The sequence below is a fragment of the Rhodotorula graminis genome (genome assembly GCF_001329695.1).
Source record: "Rhodotorula graminis WP1 unplaced genomic scaffold RHOBAscaffold_7, whole genome shotgun sequence".
NCBI lineage: Eukaryota > Fungi > Basidiomycota > Microbotryomycetes > Sporidiobolales > Sporidiobolaceae > Rhodotorula > Rhodotorula graminis.
This window is the reverse complement of record NW_017264934.1, coordinates 332,344-344,863: the sequence shown is the minus strand read 5'-3', so window position 1 is coordinate 344,863 and position 12,520 is coordinate 332,344. Positions and strand designations below refer to the sequence as shown.

The window sequence follows — 12,520 nt, the reverse complement described above, 5'->3', positions numbered from 1 at the left end:
TCACTTGGACGCGACCTCTCCTGCGGGACCCGCCGGGGCGTCCACCGGCGCCACCGCTGCGACCGAGACCGTGCTGCTCTGCTGGCTGAACGTCGCACGCGTCGGCGTCTGCTGGCTGGCGGCCCACGCGTCGGGGTCGCGGATAAAGGCGTGCTGGAGGAGCTCCTTGGCCGACGGGCGGTCCGTGTGCTCGATCTCGAACGTCTGCTCGAGAAAGTCGTCGGCGTCGGTCGAGATGTCGTCGGGGACGGTTGGGCGACTCGAGGAACCGATCTGCAGGATACAAAGAGGTCAGTCGGGGTCCTCTGAGGAAGGAAGAGAGGAAGAGAGAGCGGCGACGGACCCGGAAGATGGCCTGCATCTGGGTCAGGTTGGCCCACGGGTGCGCACCCGTGAGCATCTCGACGACGAGGCAGCCGAGTGACCAGATGTCGGCCTTGCTCGTGTAGGCCGTCTGCTTGACGACCTCGGGCGCCATCCAGTAGACCGAGCCCTGGAGCGACGGGCGATGCACCTTGGCGCCGGTGAGAAGGTCTGCGCACACGACCGAGTCGAGTCAGTACCGGCAAGAGTCGCACGAGGGTAGAGGGGAGGGTCGACGCACTGTCCTCGACCTTTTTCGAGATGCCAAAGTCCGAAATCTTGATGTTGCCCTTGTTGTCGACGAGGATGTTGGCGCCCTTGATGTCGCGGTGGATGATCTCGCGCTCGTGGAGGTAGTCGAGGCCGGTGAGGATCTGGCGCACGAACTTGCCGACGAGGGCCTCCTCGAACGCGCCGTAGTTCTGCAGGAGCGCTGCGACCGACCCGCCGGGCACGTACTCGAGGAAAATGTTGAGGTGCTTGTCGTCGGTCGACGAGTCGAGGTACTGCACGATGTCTGCGGCGAGATTGGGTGTCAGGAACGGTATCGGTTGGTCGAGGAGGAAGCGAGAGAGAGGGAGAGGGACGCACTCTCGTGCTGGAGGACCTTGAGGAGCTCGATCTCGCGCTCGAGAGCCTCGAGCATGCTCTTCTTGCGCTCCTCGTTGTGCGAGTTGCCCGTCGGGAGCTCGACCTGCTTGACGGCCATGAGGGAGCCCATGGTCGGGTTCATGCCGAGGAAGACGGACCCGAACGAGCCGGCGCCGATGAGCGCGCCCTTGATCCACTTCATGCCTGCGGGTGAGAGCGGGCCGTCAGTACGAGGTAGGAGAGAGGGCGAGAGGGAAAAAGAGAGGACGCACCCTGCGGTTTGGCCGTGCCCGGCTCGTCCTCCTCGACCTCGTCCTCGTCGTCCTCCTCATCGCTCAAGTCGTCCTCGTCGCTCAGGTCGTCGTCAAAGTCGCTCTCGGCCGTCTCGCTCCCTTCCCCAGCGTCGTCCTCGTCGCTGCCCCTCGCGCCGGCGCCGACGCTCGCCCGCCAACTCGCGCGCCGCGTCTCGAGGTCGGCCGTCACCTCGTCGACCGTGATGATGCTCGCCGCGTCCGAGTCCTTGCTCCTGCGCTCCCACAGGCTCTGCGCGCCGACGCTCAGGCGCGACGAGCCCGAGAGGCGCGACATGCGGCGCGAGAGGCGCTGAGGGCGACCGGCGGCGTCGAGGTGGCTCGGCGCGAGCGACGACGCGAGCGAGCGCGTCTCGGCGAGGTCGCCCGTCGTCGAGGTCGAGGACGACGTCGACGAGTTGAGCGCCATGGCGGACGACTCGGGGCGGTCGGCGGCCGTGTCGTTGCGGTCGCCCGCCTCCTCCTCGTCGGCCTCGTCCGGCGGATCGAGCATCGACCCGCTCGAGCTGCGCGGCGAGCGGTTGCCCTTGATCGACGGCGCGCCCGGGAACGGGACCGAGCTGACGTTGACGCCCGGCGGCTGCGTGATGTGGAGCTCGGCGGCCGAGCCGTTCGACGAGCCGCTGAACCGGCTCATGTCGGCGCTCTCGACGACGCCCTCGAGCGACGGCCGCGCCGACGGCTCCTTCTCCCAGCTCGTGCTGCCCTTGGGCAGGGCCGGGACGGGCTCGCCGTTGGGGCGCATGCTGCTCGCCCGGCTCGCCCGGCTCGCGACGCTCGCGCCCGAGTGGCGCCGATTGGCGAGCCGGTCGCCGCCGTTCGAGGGCAGGAGCGCTCCACCAGCCCCGACGCCCATGCTCTTGCGGATGCTGGCCCGCACCTGCTTCGAGAGGCGGTACCGCTCGGTCCTCCCCTCGCCCGCGCCGCTCCCGCCGCCTCGTCCGGCGCCGCCGCCGCCTCCGAGCGGGAAGAACTCGGTGAGGTGGCTCGCGATGAGCTCGGACGGCGGGCGCTGGCCGAAGAAGTTGCGCAGCTTGCGCGTCGAGTCGGGGAGGAGCGACCCATGGCGCTCTCGCCACGTCGACGGCGGCGAGTCGGGCGCGCGCGGCACGATCGAGGCCGGTGCGGCGGTGGTGGCGGCGGCGGCGGCCTCGATGCGGCGACGCTGCGGCGCCGACGACGGCGCGAGGGGCTCGTCGGTGCGCGAGCGCGGCGCCTCGCGCCTCGAGCTCGTCCGCTGCGGCGGGCTGTACACGTCGCCCGGGAGCGTGTACCCTGCCCGCTCGTCGAGCGTCGCGCCTGCGCCCGAGCCCGACGACGCGCTCGCCGTCGGGGCGACGGTCGACGCCGGGTTGCCCTCGGCGTCGAGGCCGTGCTCGCCGGCGCCGTAAAAGTCGCGAGCCCAGTCGGGCGCCTCGAGGCCGCTCATGACGCTGACCGTGCTCGCGCGGTTCATCTTGGTCTTGCCGGCGCGGTCGGGGCTCGGCTGGATGACGAGCACCTCGGGGTGCGCCGTCGGGGCCGACGACGGGGCTCGACCGTGGCCGTACGAGTGCGAGTGCGCGTGCGGGAACGGGTGCAGGTCGTGCTCGTCGGCGCTCGAGGTGGACGGGCTTGCGGGCTCGATGCCCATGCGCGGGACGACGACGCCGAGGCCGTGGCCCTGGCCGTGGTAGTGGTAGTTGGGGCTGGTCGGGCTCGTGCCGCTGACGGCGACGCCGTACGGGACCGTGCCGCCAGGTCGGGACAGCTCGGCGACGGCGGCGTGCGACTCGCCAAAGACCCACTGGAGCTTGCGGCCGCGCTTGTCGAGGGTCGAGCTCGCCGCCGTAAGCGGGAACGTCGAGGTGCCGCCCGGCGTCGGCGACGAGGGCTGCGAGAAGGACGCGTGCGAGAGGGCGGGTGGTGATGTCGAGAGTGAAGGGGTGCCGACGGTCGAGGACGAGCCGGGAGGGAGGGTGTGGTGGCGCCGGACGATGAGTCCTCGGGTGCGCTCGGGCGCCGACGCGTTCTGGCACACGGTGTACAGCTCGTGCTCGGTCAACAGGCGAGCTGTGCGCGAGGAAAGAGAGAGCGAGTCAGTACCGGTTCTGAGGACACGACGAGGCTCGAGAGAGAGAGAGAGGGAGACAAGGCGACGCACCTGCGCCGCTGTTCTCGGTGACCCAGACCCCCCACCCGTCCAAGTCCTCGCCCTCCTTGCCGCCAAACTTCTTCATGACCCTCGCGAGCACCTCGCGGCCGTCCTTGGCGTCGGCGACGGCGAGGACCCGGGTCGTGACGCCGTCGGCCGACGTGAACTTGACCGCCTTGCGCATCACCTCGAGGTTGCTGAGCGGCGCCGTGCTCGTCGCCGAGCTTCCCGCCGACGACGACAACGACGCCGGCGTCGTCGCGGCGCGCACGGGCCCACCGGGCGCCGCCGGCGCCGAGAGCGGCGCCCGCTCGGCCGCCATCGCCGAGGGGAGCAGTCCCGCGCCGCCGCCGTACGGGTGCCCAGCGTACGGCGACGGCTCGCGCACCGGCCTCGTGCTGCTGCCGGCGTACGACGAGCTCGACGCCTTGCGATGGCCCGACCCGGAGCCGTACGGCGAGCCGCCGGCGCGGGTCGACAGGGACGAGGTCGACGCGGACGAGGTGAGGCCCGTGGTTGTCGGCGGACCGGGTGCGGGTAGGACGGGCTGCTGCTGCTGCTGCGACGAGGGCAGGCGCGAGACATGGTCGCCGAGCCAGCCGGTCGGCGAGGGGGCGCCGGGCGGCGGCGGCGGGACACGGCCGCTCGGGGGAGGGTGCAAGGGAGGAGGAGGAGGCTCGCGCCGGCCGGACGACAGGGTCGACGTGGCCGAAGATGGTGGAGGGAAGACGGCGCTGCGCGGGCTCGTCGCGTGGCTCGGCGGGCTGCGCTGCTGCTGCTGCTGCTGGAGGTACGCCGACGAAGCCGCCGGCGACGGGATCGCGTTCGACTGGGCGAGGTGCAGCGGTGGAGGGATGCGGTTCCCGACCGAGATGTTGCGCGCCGAGTACGACAGCGAGCCGGCGCGCGCGTTCGGGTGGAGCGACGGCGGGCCCATGGCCGTGTACAGGGTCGACGGCGACGACGGCGCGAGCGGGCTCCCGTGCCGACTCGACGTCGTGCCCGTCGGGCTCGCGGCGACCCTGCCGAGCGCACTCGGGCGTCGCGAGAGGCCGCCTGCGGCTGCGGCAGCTGCTGCGCCGCCGGCGCTGCCCGAGTTGAGCTGGGTCGCGGCGAGGTACTTGCCGCGCAGCTGGCGGATGGCGACGCAGATCTTTACGCGGTCGCCGACGCTGCGGACGCCCATCTCCTTGAGCGCGCCCTGGTCGACCTCGAGGAGGACGGCACCGCGGATGTCGTTGGCGGCAAACAGGTCGGCGTGGGGCTGGGTGGCGAGGTTGGGGAGGGCTGCGGCGAGCCACAGGGCAACGGCCGTGTCGTCCCAGCTCGGGAGGGTCGCGTAGTCGACGCCGTCGGTGCTGCCGGTCGAGGTGGGCGCGAACGAGGGGACGCTCGTCGAGGGGGGCGACGCGAGGTGGCTCGTGCCGAACGAGGTGCCCGGTCGCAGGGCGAGGTTGATGCCGTGCCCGTTGAGCGCGCTGCTCTGGGCGTGGCTCGGGAACGCCGGGCTCGAAGGCGACGCGGCAGCCGAGGTGAAGCCGCCGGGGAGCGCGGTCGCGGCCATGCCGAGGTCGGTGTGCTCTAGCGGTGCACTGTGGCGATGTAGTCGGGGCTCGACTCGAGCTGGCAGGCGAGCTGCGAGGAGCGAGGTGGACGACAAAGGGCTTGGCTCCTCTCTCGTCGCGCCGGGCGGGGCGGTGAGCGACTCGACGTCTCGCACTATCCATTCGACTGCGCTCGAAGTAGCAATCAAAGTGCATTGCCATCCTCGCACTCTACTCGCGCAAGTCGACCACCGCACCGACCACCGTGAGCCAGCTCGCGAACCACTCGTCGTCGTCCGGATCCGACCTGCGCTCGCCCTCCCGCTCGTGTCCTCGCTCCGCCCGCCCGCCCTCGAGCACCTCAGCCACGATGCCCTCGGTCTCGCACGGGTGAAGGAACCAGCTCGGGCGACCGGTCGCCGGGTGGTCCGCCTGCGAGACGAACGGCGTCGCGTCGCCGCTCGAGAGGCCGTGCCCGTCGTGAAAGAGTGTCGAGCGCAGCACCTGCTCGAGGCTGAGAGGGGTACCGGCTGCACAAGGCGGGACGAGAAGCACTCAGCACGGGCGAGGCGAGCGGGAGAAAGGTCCGGGTCGAGGAGGGACGCACAGCTCTGGTGCGCCTCGAACCACAGGACCGGGACGCTGAACGTCGGCGAGTAGCAGATCGAGAGCAGCACCGTACAGCCGAGCTCATGCGACGCCGAGGAAGCCGACTCGACGGCGACAGTCGCCGCGTCGTCGTCGGCCGCAAGAGCGAGCTCGTCCGAGTCGTCGAGTGCGGTGTGCGGCGGCGAGCTTGCCACACGGGTGTAACGACGGTGGAGCGGTGCACGCTCGAGGTAGCCGACGCCGGGAGTCCACTGCGGGGTCGTGCTCGAGGTGAGCTCGGGGTGGGCGAGGAGCGAGGGAGGAGGAAGAGGAGGGACGGACCTTGGACGCGCCGCCGACAGTCCAGCGCCAGCCGGTCGCGAGCGGGTGCCGGACGACGAGGTGCGAGTCGGGTTCAGCGCATTGACGGTGGCGGTCGAGTGTGGCGCGGGCTGCCGCCTCGAAGCTGGGGCGAGAGAGGAGCTGGCGGCGATGAGGGGGAGCCACGGTCGCGGTCGAGGCGGGCGGGCGGGTACAGTTGGCCGAGCCGGGTTGGGCGAAGGTTGGGCTGCGCTGAGCTGAGCAGCAGGGCGGGAGAAAGGGCGGGTGCGCGTCGGTAAGAGCGGAGCCGGTCCGGTCGTCGCAGTGGGGACGACCGCCTCGTCGCTCCTCCTCCTTCTCGCTGTCCTCTCCCTCTCCTGCTACACATCAGATACTCGACAGCACACCATGGACAACTCGCACCCCGTCGTCGCTTACATCGGCCAGGCGTGCGTCCCCTCTCCATCCCTCCCTCCTCCCCACCCCTCGCCGCGACTCTCGATGGCTGACTTCCTCGGCCCCTCTCTCCACCGGCACCTCTTCCTGCAGCGCATGGGCTTTCGTCCAGCCTCACTTCAGCTCCCAGGCCAAGGACCTCCTCACCAACCTCATCTCGTTCGTCGAGGTGCGCCACCTTCTCTCTCCCTCCCCCCTTTCTTCCGGCTCGTCCGGCTCACTCCCGAGCTCCCCGCAGGACGAGTGCATGCCCGCCGAGAAGGTCTTCCACGACCAGATCTCGACCGACCCCAAGCTGCGCTGGAAGTCGTACCCGCAGGTCATCGAGGACCTCAAGGACAAGGCCAAGCAGCGCGGCCTGTGGCAGCTGTGGATGAACAAGGCCCAGTACGGCGAGTACGGCGGCAGGCTCAGCAACCTCGAGTACTCGGTCTGCGCCGAGGTCATGGGCCACGCCATCCGCATCGCCCCCGAGGCGACCAACTCGTCGGCTCCCGACACCGGCAACATGGGTGCGCCCGACTCTCTCTCCCTCTCTCCTCCTTCGAGAGCCTCACTGACTCTCAACTCGCCCCCACGCAGAGGTCCTCGCGCGCTACGGCAACAAGGAGCAGCAGGCCAAGTGGCTCAAGCCCCTCATGGAGGGCAAGATCCGCTCGTCGTTCGCCATGACCGAGCACGGCGTCGCCTCGTCCGACGCGACCAACATCCGCACCTCGATCGTCCTCGACGAGAAGACGAACGAGATCGTCATCAACGGCCACAAGTGGTGGATCTCGGGCGCCGGCGACCCGCGCAACAAGGTCCACCTCGTCATGGGCAAGTCGTGCGTCGCCCATCGTTTCCTCCTCTCTCGTCCCTCCTTGCGAGATACTGAAGCTCGTCGCTCTACAGGGACCCGAAGGCGAGCAAGTACAAGCAGCAGAGCATCGTCATTGTCCCGAGCGACACCCCGGGCGTCAAGCTCGTGCGCCCGATGCAGGTCGTGCGTCCTCTTTCGCTTTCTCTCTTTCTCCTCCCCGTCGTCGCGCCACGTGCGCTTTGGCGTCGAGGCTGGACCGTCCTCGTCGAGCAATCCCGACTGACTCGTCCTCCTCCATCCTCGCGCAGTTCGGCTACGACGACGCGCCCGAGGGTCACTACGAGGTCCTGTACGAGAACGTGCGCGTGCCGGCGTCCAACATGGTCCTCGGATGGGGCCGCGGGTTCGAGATCATCCAGGGCCGTCTCGGTCCCGGCCGCCTGCACCACTGCATGCGCTCGCTCGGCCTCGCGAGTCGCGCGCTCGACCTCGCGCTCCTGCGTGCGACCGACGAGCGCAAGAAGACGTTCGGCAAGAGGCTGTTTGAGCACGGCTCGGTCGTGCGCGAGTTGGCCGAGAGCCGCATCCAGATCGACCAGGGCCGGCTCCTCGTCCTCTCGGCGGCGCTCATCGTCGACCAGCACCCGGAGCGCGCCAAGGGCGCCCTGAGGGAGATCGGCATGGCCAAGGTGCGTCGCCTCGTCTCTCTTTTCTCGGCGGTCGAGACCGTGAATGGCCGTCCTGACCCGGTCGTCCACCCTCCTCCTCCTTGCAGGCCATCATTCCTCGTGCGGTCAACGAGGTCATCGACCGGGCGATGCAGCTGCACGGTGCCGAGGGTATCTGCCGTGCGTCCCAGTCTCTCTCTCTTTCCAAGTCGTCGCAGCGACAGCCTAACTGACCTTCTCAAATTCGCCCTCTTCCTCCACTCTCCTCGCCTCGCCACCTCGCCACCTGCAGAGGACACGCCTCTCGCGCAGATGTGGGCCGGTGTCCGCACCCTGCGCTACGCCGACGTGCGTTCCCCTCTCTCTCCCTCTCTCCTCATCTCCTCCCCGCCCCGCACGGACCTCGCCTGACGCGTCTCCTCGCTCCTCGACACACAGGGACCCGACGAGGTCCACCTCGACCAGCTCGGCCGGACCGAGCTCAAGCGCCTCCAGGTCGTCAAGGACAAGTACAACAAGATCGACAACAAGGAGAAGAACCTCCGGGGGAACAAGCACTCGAAGCTCTGAGGAGCGGCCTCTCTCTCTGTCTTTTTGGGGGCCAGGGCTCTCTCTCTCTCGTGGAATGCAGTACCCAATTCTGTGCATCTCTCGGAGCGAGTGCGAGAGCCGAGAGCGAGAGCTGGACGTCCAAGAGCGACACGACCTTCTCGACGAGGACGAGTGGCCCCGACTCGACTTGCTCGCCTTCTCGCTGCACGCCAGACAGCAAGTGGCTCGATGTAATATATTAAGGTCACCACACAGACTCGGCAAGACCTCCCGCCTGCACTCGACCCTCTCGCTCTCGCGCTCAGACGCCGAAAACTGCGCGCGACGGCGAGAAAGAGGCGTGAGCTCGTCGCTCTGCGGCCTCGACCGAGAGATAGAGAGAAAGAGGAGACAGCCGGGACGCACCCTTGAGGTAGTTGACCTCGAAGTAGGCGTTCCTGAACGCGAGCGGGTCCGTGTTGGCCGAGGCGCAGGATTGATACTTTGGGTAGACCGGGCCCGACGCGTCGTAGTCCTGCCACACGTACTGGTTGCCCGCCCAGTCGCCGCACGTGCTGTGTCCCAGGGAGAGGGAGAGTCAGGAACCCGAGAGGAGAAAGGCTGGCGAGTCGAAAGGAGAGGAGGGGCGACGGACGTGATGTCCTGCGAGGCGAGGCGCGAAGGACGGGTTAGGCTTTGGCTCGGCGACGCCAGAGAACGAGAGAGAGAGAAAGAGGACGCACAAAGGTGAGCTTCTGGTTGCGGAAGAACGTCCTCGTGTCGCACGTCGAGCCGTCGAAAGCGGCCACCGGCGTCCCCCACGTGCTCCACCTTGGCGCGCCGCTCTGCACGTCGGCCGGGACGTTGGCCCTCTGCCAGCGCCAGATCGAGATGCTGCGGAGCGAGGCAAGGCGGGCGGCGCGAGAGGGTCAGTCGACGACGCCGAGGTGCGAGAGGAGGAGAGGAGGTCCAAGCGGACGCACCCAGTTTCGGCAAAGAGGACGGCAAAAACGCCGCCGCCGGCGCTGTTGAAGCCGCGACCGTACGAGGTCGTGTCGTAGTCGTACACGGTGCAGCCTGCGAGCGACAGGCACCGAATCAGTTTGAGAAGGGCCTCCTCGCGCTCAGGAAGGAGAGAGAGGGAGACGGACCGAGGCCGCCGTTGCCGGCGTTGCAGTTCGGGTCGACGCCGTTCGTGACGCCCGTCATCGGGACGTTCGAGCTGCGCGTGCAACCAGGCGACGAGTCTGCGAGGGAGCGAGCCGTCAGTCGAGGAGTCGCCGAAGAGGACGGGGCTCGAGCGCACGCAGCGTGTACTGGTTGAACCTGCGCCAGTTGACGCCCTCGTAGATGTCGATCTCGCCCGACTCGGGCCACGGGTAGTTGTACTGCAGGACCGAAAAAGGTCAGGGTCCTCGTCTCCGTCTGGTCGAGAGAGAGAGAGAGAGCGAGACGCACCATCCAGAACGCCGGCCATGTGGCTGGGCCGTCAGGTGCCCGCTTCAGGTCGAGAATGATGAGGTTGCCCGGCTGGTACACCTCCATGCTCTCGATGCGCACCGAGTTGCGCGGCTCGCCGAGGGCGAGGCGGCTCTTGCGGTCGATCGAGATGATGGCCGTGCCGGTGCTCGACACGGTCGTCAAGTTGAGCGCCTTGGCCGTCGCGGCGTTGACGTACGTGACGCTGCCGTGCGTCGGGTCGGGCTGGTCGAAGAAGTTGAACAAATCAAAGAAGCCGGCGCCGGCGTAGGTGCGCCTGAGGACGGGCGTCGGGTTGGGCGCCTTGGGCCCGACAGGCGTCGCCGCTGCAGCAGGCGAGGTCGTCGACGTCGACGAGGACGCGACGCGGACGCAGGTGGAGCCCGAGGCGACGTAGTTCTGGTTGCAGCCTGCGGAGCGGACGAGGAGAAGGTCAGCTCGCGCCTGGACCCCTCGGCGCGCCCGGACCCAAGAGAAACAGTCCTCGACGCACCCCAAGTGCACACGCCGCGAGCGCGGTTGCAGGCGTAGTGCGAGTTGGCCGGGATGGCGTAGCCGGCGGCCGTGCACTGCGTCGTCGCCGTGCACGACACCGTCTGGCGGTCGACGAGCTGGTGGGCGCTCGGGTCGTCGAGGCCGACGACGCGCTCCTGCAGGGCGCCGACGTTGTCGACGAGCGAGTCGAGGATCGAGGCGGCCGTGTCGCTCGACGAGGAAGGCGAGGTTGCGCGCGCCGGCTGGGCGAGGAGGGCCGACAGGAGGACGGGCGCGGCGGCGAGGACCGGGAGCAGCATCGTGCGAGGGTGTGCAGCTGCTTGCAAGCTGTGCAGAGCGTGCAACAAGGAGCAGGAGGGAGAGAGAGGGAGAGCCAAGCCAAACAGCGACAATTGCCTGGCCGGCCGGGTTCAACGATCGAGTGTCGCGGTCTCCGCACCGCCTTGCAAATTGCCCGAGCGCTGGAAGCTCCGCGGACAGCGGACGAGACGGCGGACGCTCGTTACGAGGAGCGTGCGCTCGCGTCGCTCCTCTCGCAACGAAAGGCTCTCGCTCGTCACGCAGCACACGCGCTCCTGCTCTCTCTCGCGCTGCAAGGCAAAAGACCATGCGCCCGCTCGGCGACGAGGTGCTGGCCGAAAAGTGCGGCGCTCCAACGTCCAACGAGCAGATCCGGAAGGCGGCTCCTGCCCACAGTCGGCGCTCGCGAGGTGAACGGCGCTGCGCAGCGTCCTCGAGAGGTCGACATGGACGTCGAGGAGGTGCAGGAGCTGCCTCGGGCGACGCGCCGGGCGAGAGAAGCGAGAAAAGCGGCTCGAGCGGCGCGGGCGCGCAAGTCGAGAAGGCGAGCCAGTCACGCAGCGCAGCGCGCTCGGGAGCGCAAGCGTACACTCGGTGGCCGTGCGGCATCGTCGAGCCGAACGAGCGAGAAAGAGAGCTGCTCTCGGCGACGCTCGCGCCCGTCCTCTCCTCTAAGACTGCGTCGGCCTCGCGAGCGAGATGGTCGTCCACAACACTCAAGAGTCACGCAGTTACACGCACTCTCTCTCTACGCCTTGACGAGGTACTGGCGAGTCGGGAAGTGGATCGCCTTCTTGTGCGCGCGCTCGGTCGTCTGGGTGCGCTCGTGCTGCGGGTGGCCGAGCGAGGTGGGGGAGGGGGGGGGGGGGACGAGAGCGGTCAGGGCTCGTGCGGGCGAGGGGCGCTTGGCCACACGAGGGGAGGGAGCGGCGAGGGGACGCACCTTGGTGAGACGGCGGCGGATGGCGCGGGTCTTCTTGGCACGGAGGTCGAGCGGGAGCTTCTTGCCCTTGTAGAGCTCGCGGAGGTTGGCGCGGGTCTTCTGGTTGATGACCGTGAGGACGCGGGCAATCGACTTGCGGACAGTCGAGCTGCACGATAGGGGGGCACGAGGACGAGGTCAGTGCGCTGCTCGGCGGACGAGAACGGGGCTGAGTAGGGTGCGCGGGTGGGCCGGCCGGGTGCAGGCGAGGAGGGTGGCAGCTCGCGGTCGGCGGCGGGGCGGCGGGGCGGCAGGTTCGGAAAGGTCGGAAGGGACGCAGCGGCAGAGCGCGCGGGCGAGGAGGGAGGAGGGGGACAGTGGTCGAGGGCTCGAGGTGGTCGGGTGCCGAGGTGTGCGCCGCCTGCCGCCTCGCCGAGGTGCGCCGCTGCCGCATGCGCACCGCAAGCAGCGGCATTTCCTCCGCCCGCCGCGCCGACTGCCCCTGACGCGCAGCCATGGCTCTGCGTGCCGCGCCGCAAACGCCGTCGCCCTGCCGCGCCTCGTCCCTCGCGGCGGGCCTCGCCCCGGCACGCGCAGACCGACCCATGCTCCCGCCTGCGCCCGACAGAGCCCGCGACGACGAGAGGGAGCGGGTAGCTCACATGCGGGCAAGCTTGGAGGCGTTGCCGCCCGCGACCTTCTGGACGCGGAGCGAGACGAGCTCAGTCTTGAGCTCGTCGAGCTGCTTGACGAGCTCGTCGCGCTTCTTGGACTGGAGCTCGCTGGCGCGGACCTTGAGAGTCTGGGACGACATGTCTGGCGAGGGGAGGGTAGGTCGGGCGAGGGCGGCGACGAGGGACGAAGGGTTTTCGGCGACGAGGCGCGACGACGAGGCGGCGGAGGGGGGCGAGGGTGGGACGGCCGAAGAGGTCAGCGTGGTGCCGACAGAGCTAGGTGGTGGACGGGTGCGCACTTGGTCGATGAGAGTACCGGCGAGGGGAAGGGCTCACTCTCG

The 12,520-nt window shown here is 69.2% G+C and overlaps 4 protein-coding genes across 4 annotated transcripts; 1 reads left to right on the top strand and 3 right to left on the bottom strand.

The window, feature by feature from the left end:
- On the bottom strand, window positions 1-1,156 carry RHOBADRAFT_15354 (uncharacterized protein; the record flags this gene model as incomplete). The annotated part of the gene is made up of 4 exons (XM_018412254.1): window positions 1-273; window positions 344-534; window positions 605-880; window positions 955-1,156. 4 exons carry the CDS (start codon window positions 1,154-1,156, stop codon window positions 1-3), a joined length of 942 nt encoding a protein of 313 aa, XP_018270771.1.
- A 5,079-nt stretch (window positions 1,157-6,235) lies between these two features.
- RHOBADRAFT_53672 (uncharacterized protein) lies at window positions 6,236-8,423 on the top strand. The gene is made up of 9 exons (XM_018416951.1): window positions 6,236-6,301; window positions 6,402-6,477; window positions 6,547-6,820; window positions 6,891-7,134; window positions 7,203-7,293; window positions 7,419-7,799; window positions 7,886-7,958; window positions 8,071-8,126; window positions 8,217-8,423. Exons 1-9 carry the CDS (start codon window positions 6,261-6,263, stop codon window positions 8,346-8,348), a joined length of 1,368 nt encoding a protein of 455 aa, XP_018270770.1. The 5' UTR covers window positions 6,236-6,260; the 3' UTR covers window positions 8,349-8,423.
- Window positions 8,424-8,631: 208 nt separating this feature from the next.
- Window positions 8,632-10,061, bottom strand: RHOBADRAFT_14991 (glycoside hydrolase family 16 protein; the record flags this gene model as incomplete). The annotated part of the gene is made up of 7 exons (XM_018412234.1): window positions 8,632-8,884; window positions 8,965-8,972; window positions 9,053-9,203; window positions 9,293-9,386; window positions 9,461-9,556; window positions 9,616-9,697; window positions 9,768-10,061. Coding segments are annotated over 7 exons (978 nt in total), but the record flags the coding sequence as incomplete, so codon positions are not given.
- A 1,270-nt stretch (window positions 10,062-11,331) lies between these two features.
- Window positions 11,332-12,319, bottom strand: RHOBADRAFT_31808 (uncharacterized protein; the record flags this gene model as incomplete). The annotated part of the gene is made up of 3 exons (XM_018412993.1): window positions 11,332-11,412; window positions 11,527-11,674; window positions 12,168-12,319. 3 exons carry the CDS (start codon window positions 12,317-12,319, stop codon window positions 11,332-11,334), a joined length of 381 nt encoding a protein of 126 aa, XP_018270768.1.
- Window positions 12,320-12,520: the final 201 nt, after the last annotated feature.

Coding starts and splice junctions, on each gene's coding strand:
- RHOBADRAFT_53672 (XM_018416951.1), top strand. CDS start 6,261: ATGGACAACTCGCACCCCGTCGTCGCTTACATCGGCCAGGC. Junction 6,821..6,890: donor TCCCGACACCGGCAACATGG/GTGCGCCCGACT, acceptor GCCCCCACGCAG/AGGTCCTCGCGCGCTACGGC. Junction 8,127..8,216: donor GCACCCTGCGCTACGCCGAC/GTGCGTTCCCCT, acceptor CTCGACACACAG/GGACCCGACGAGGTCCACCT.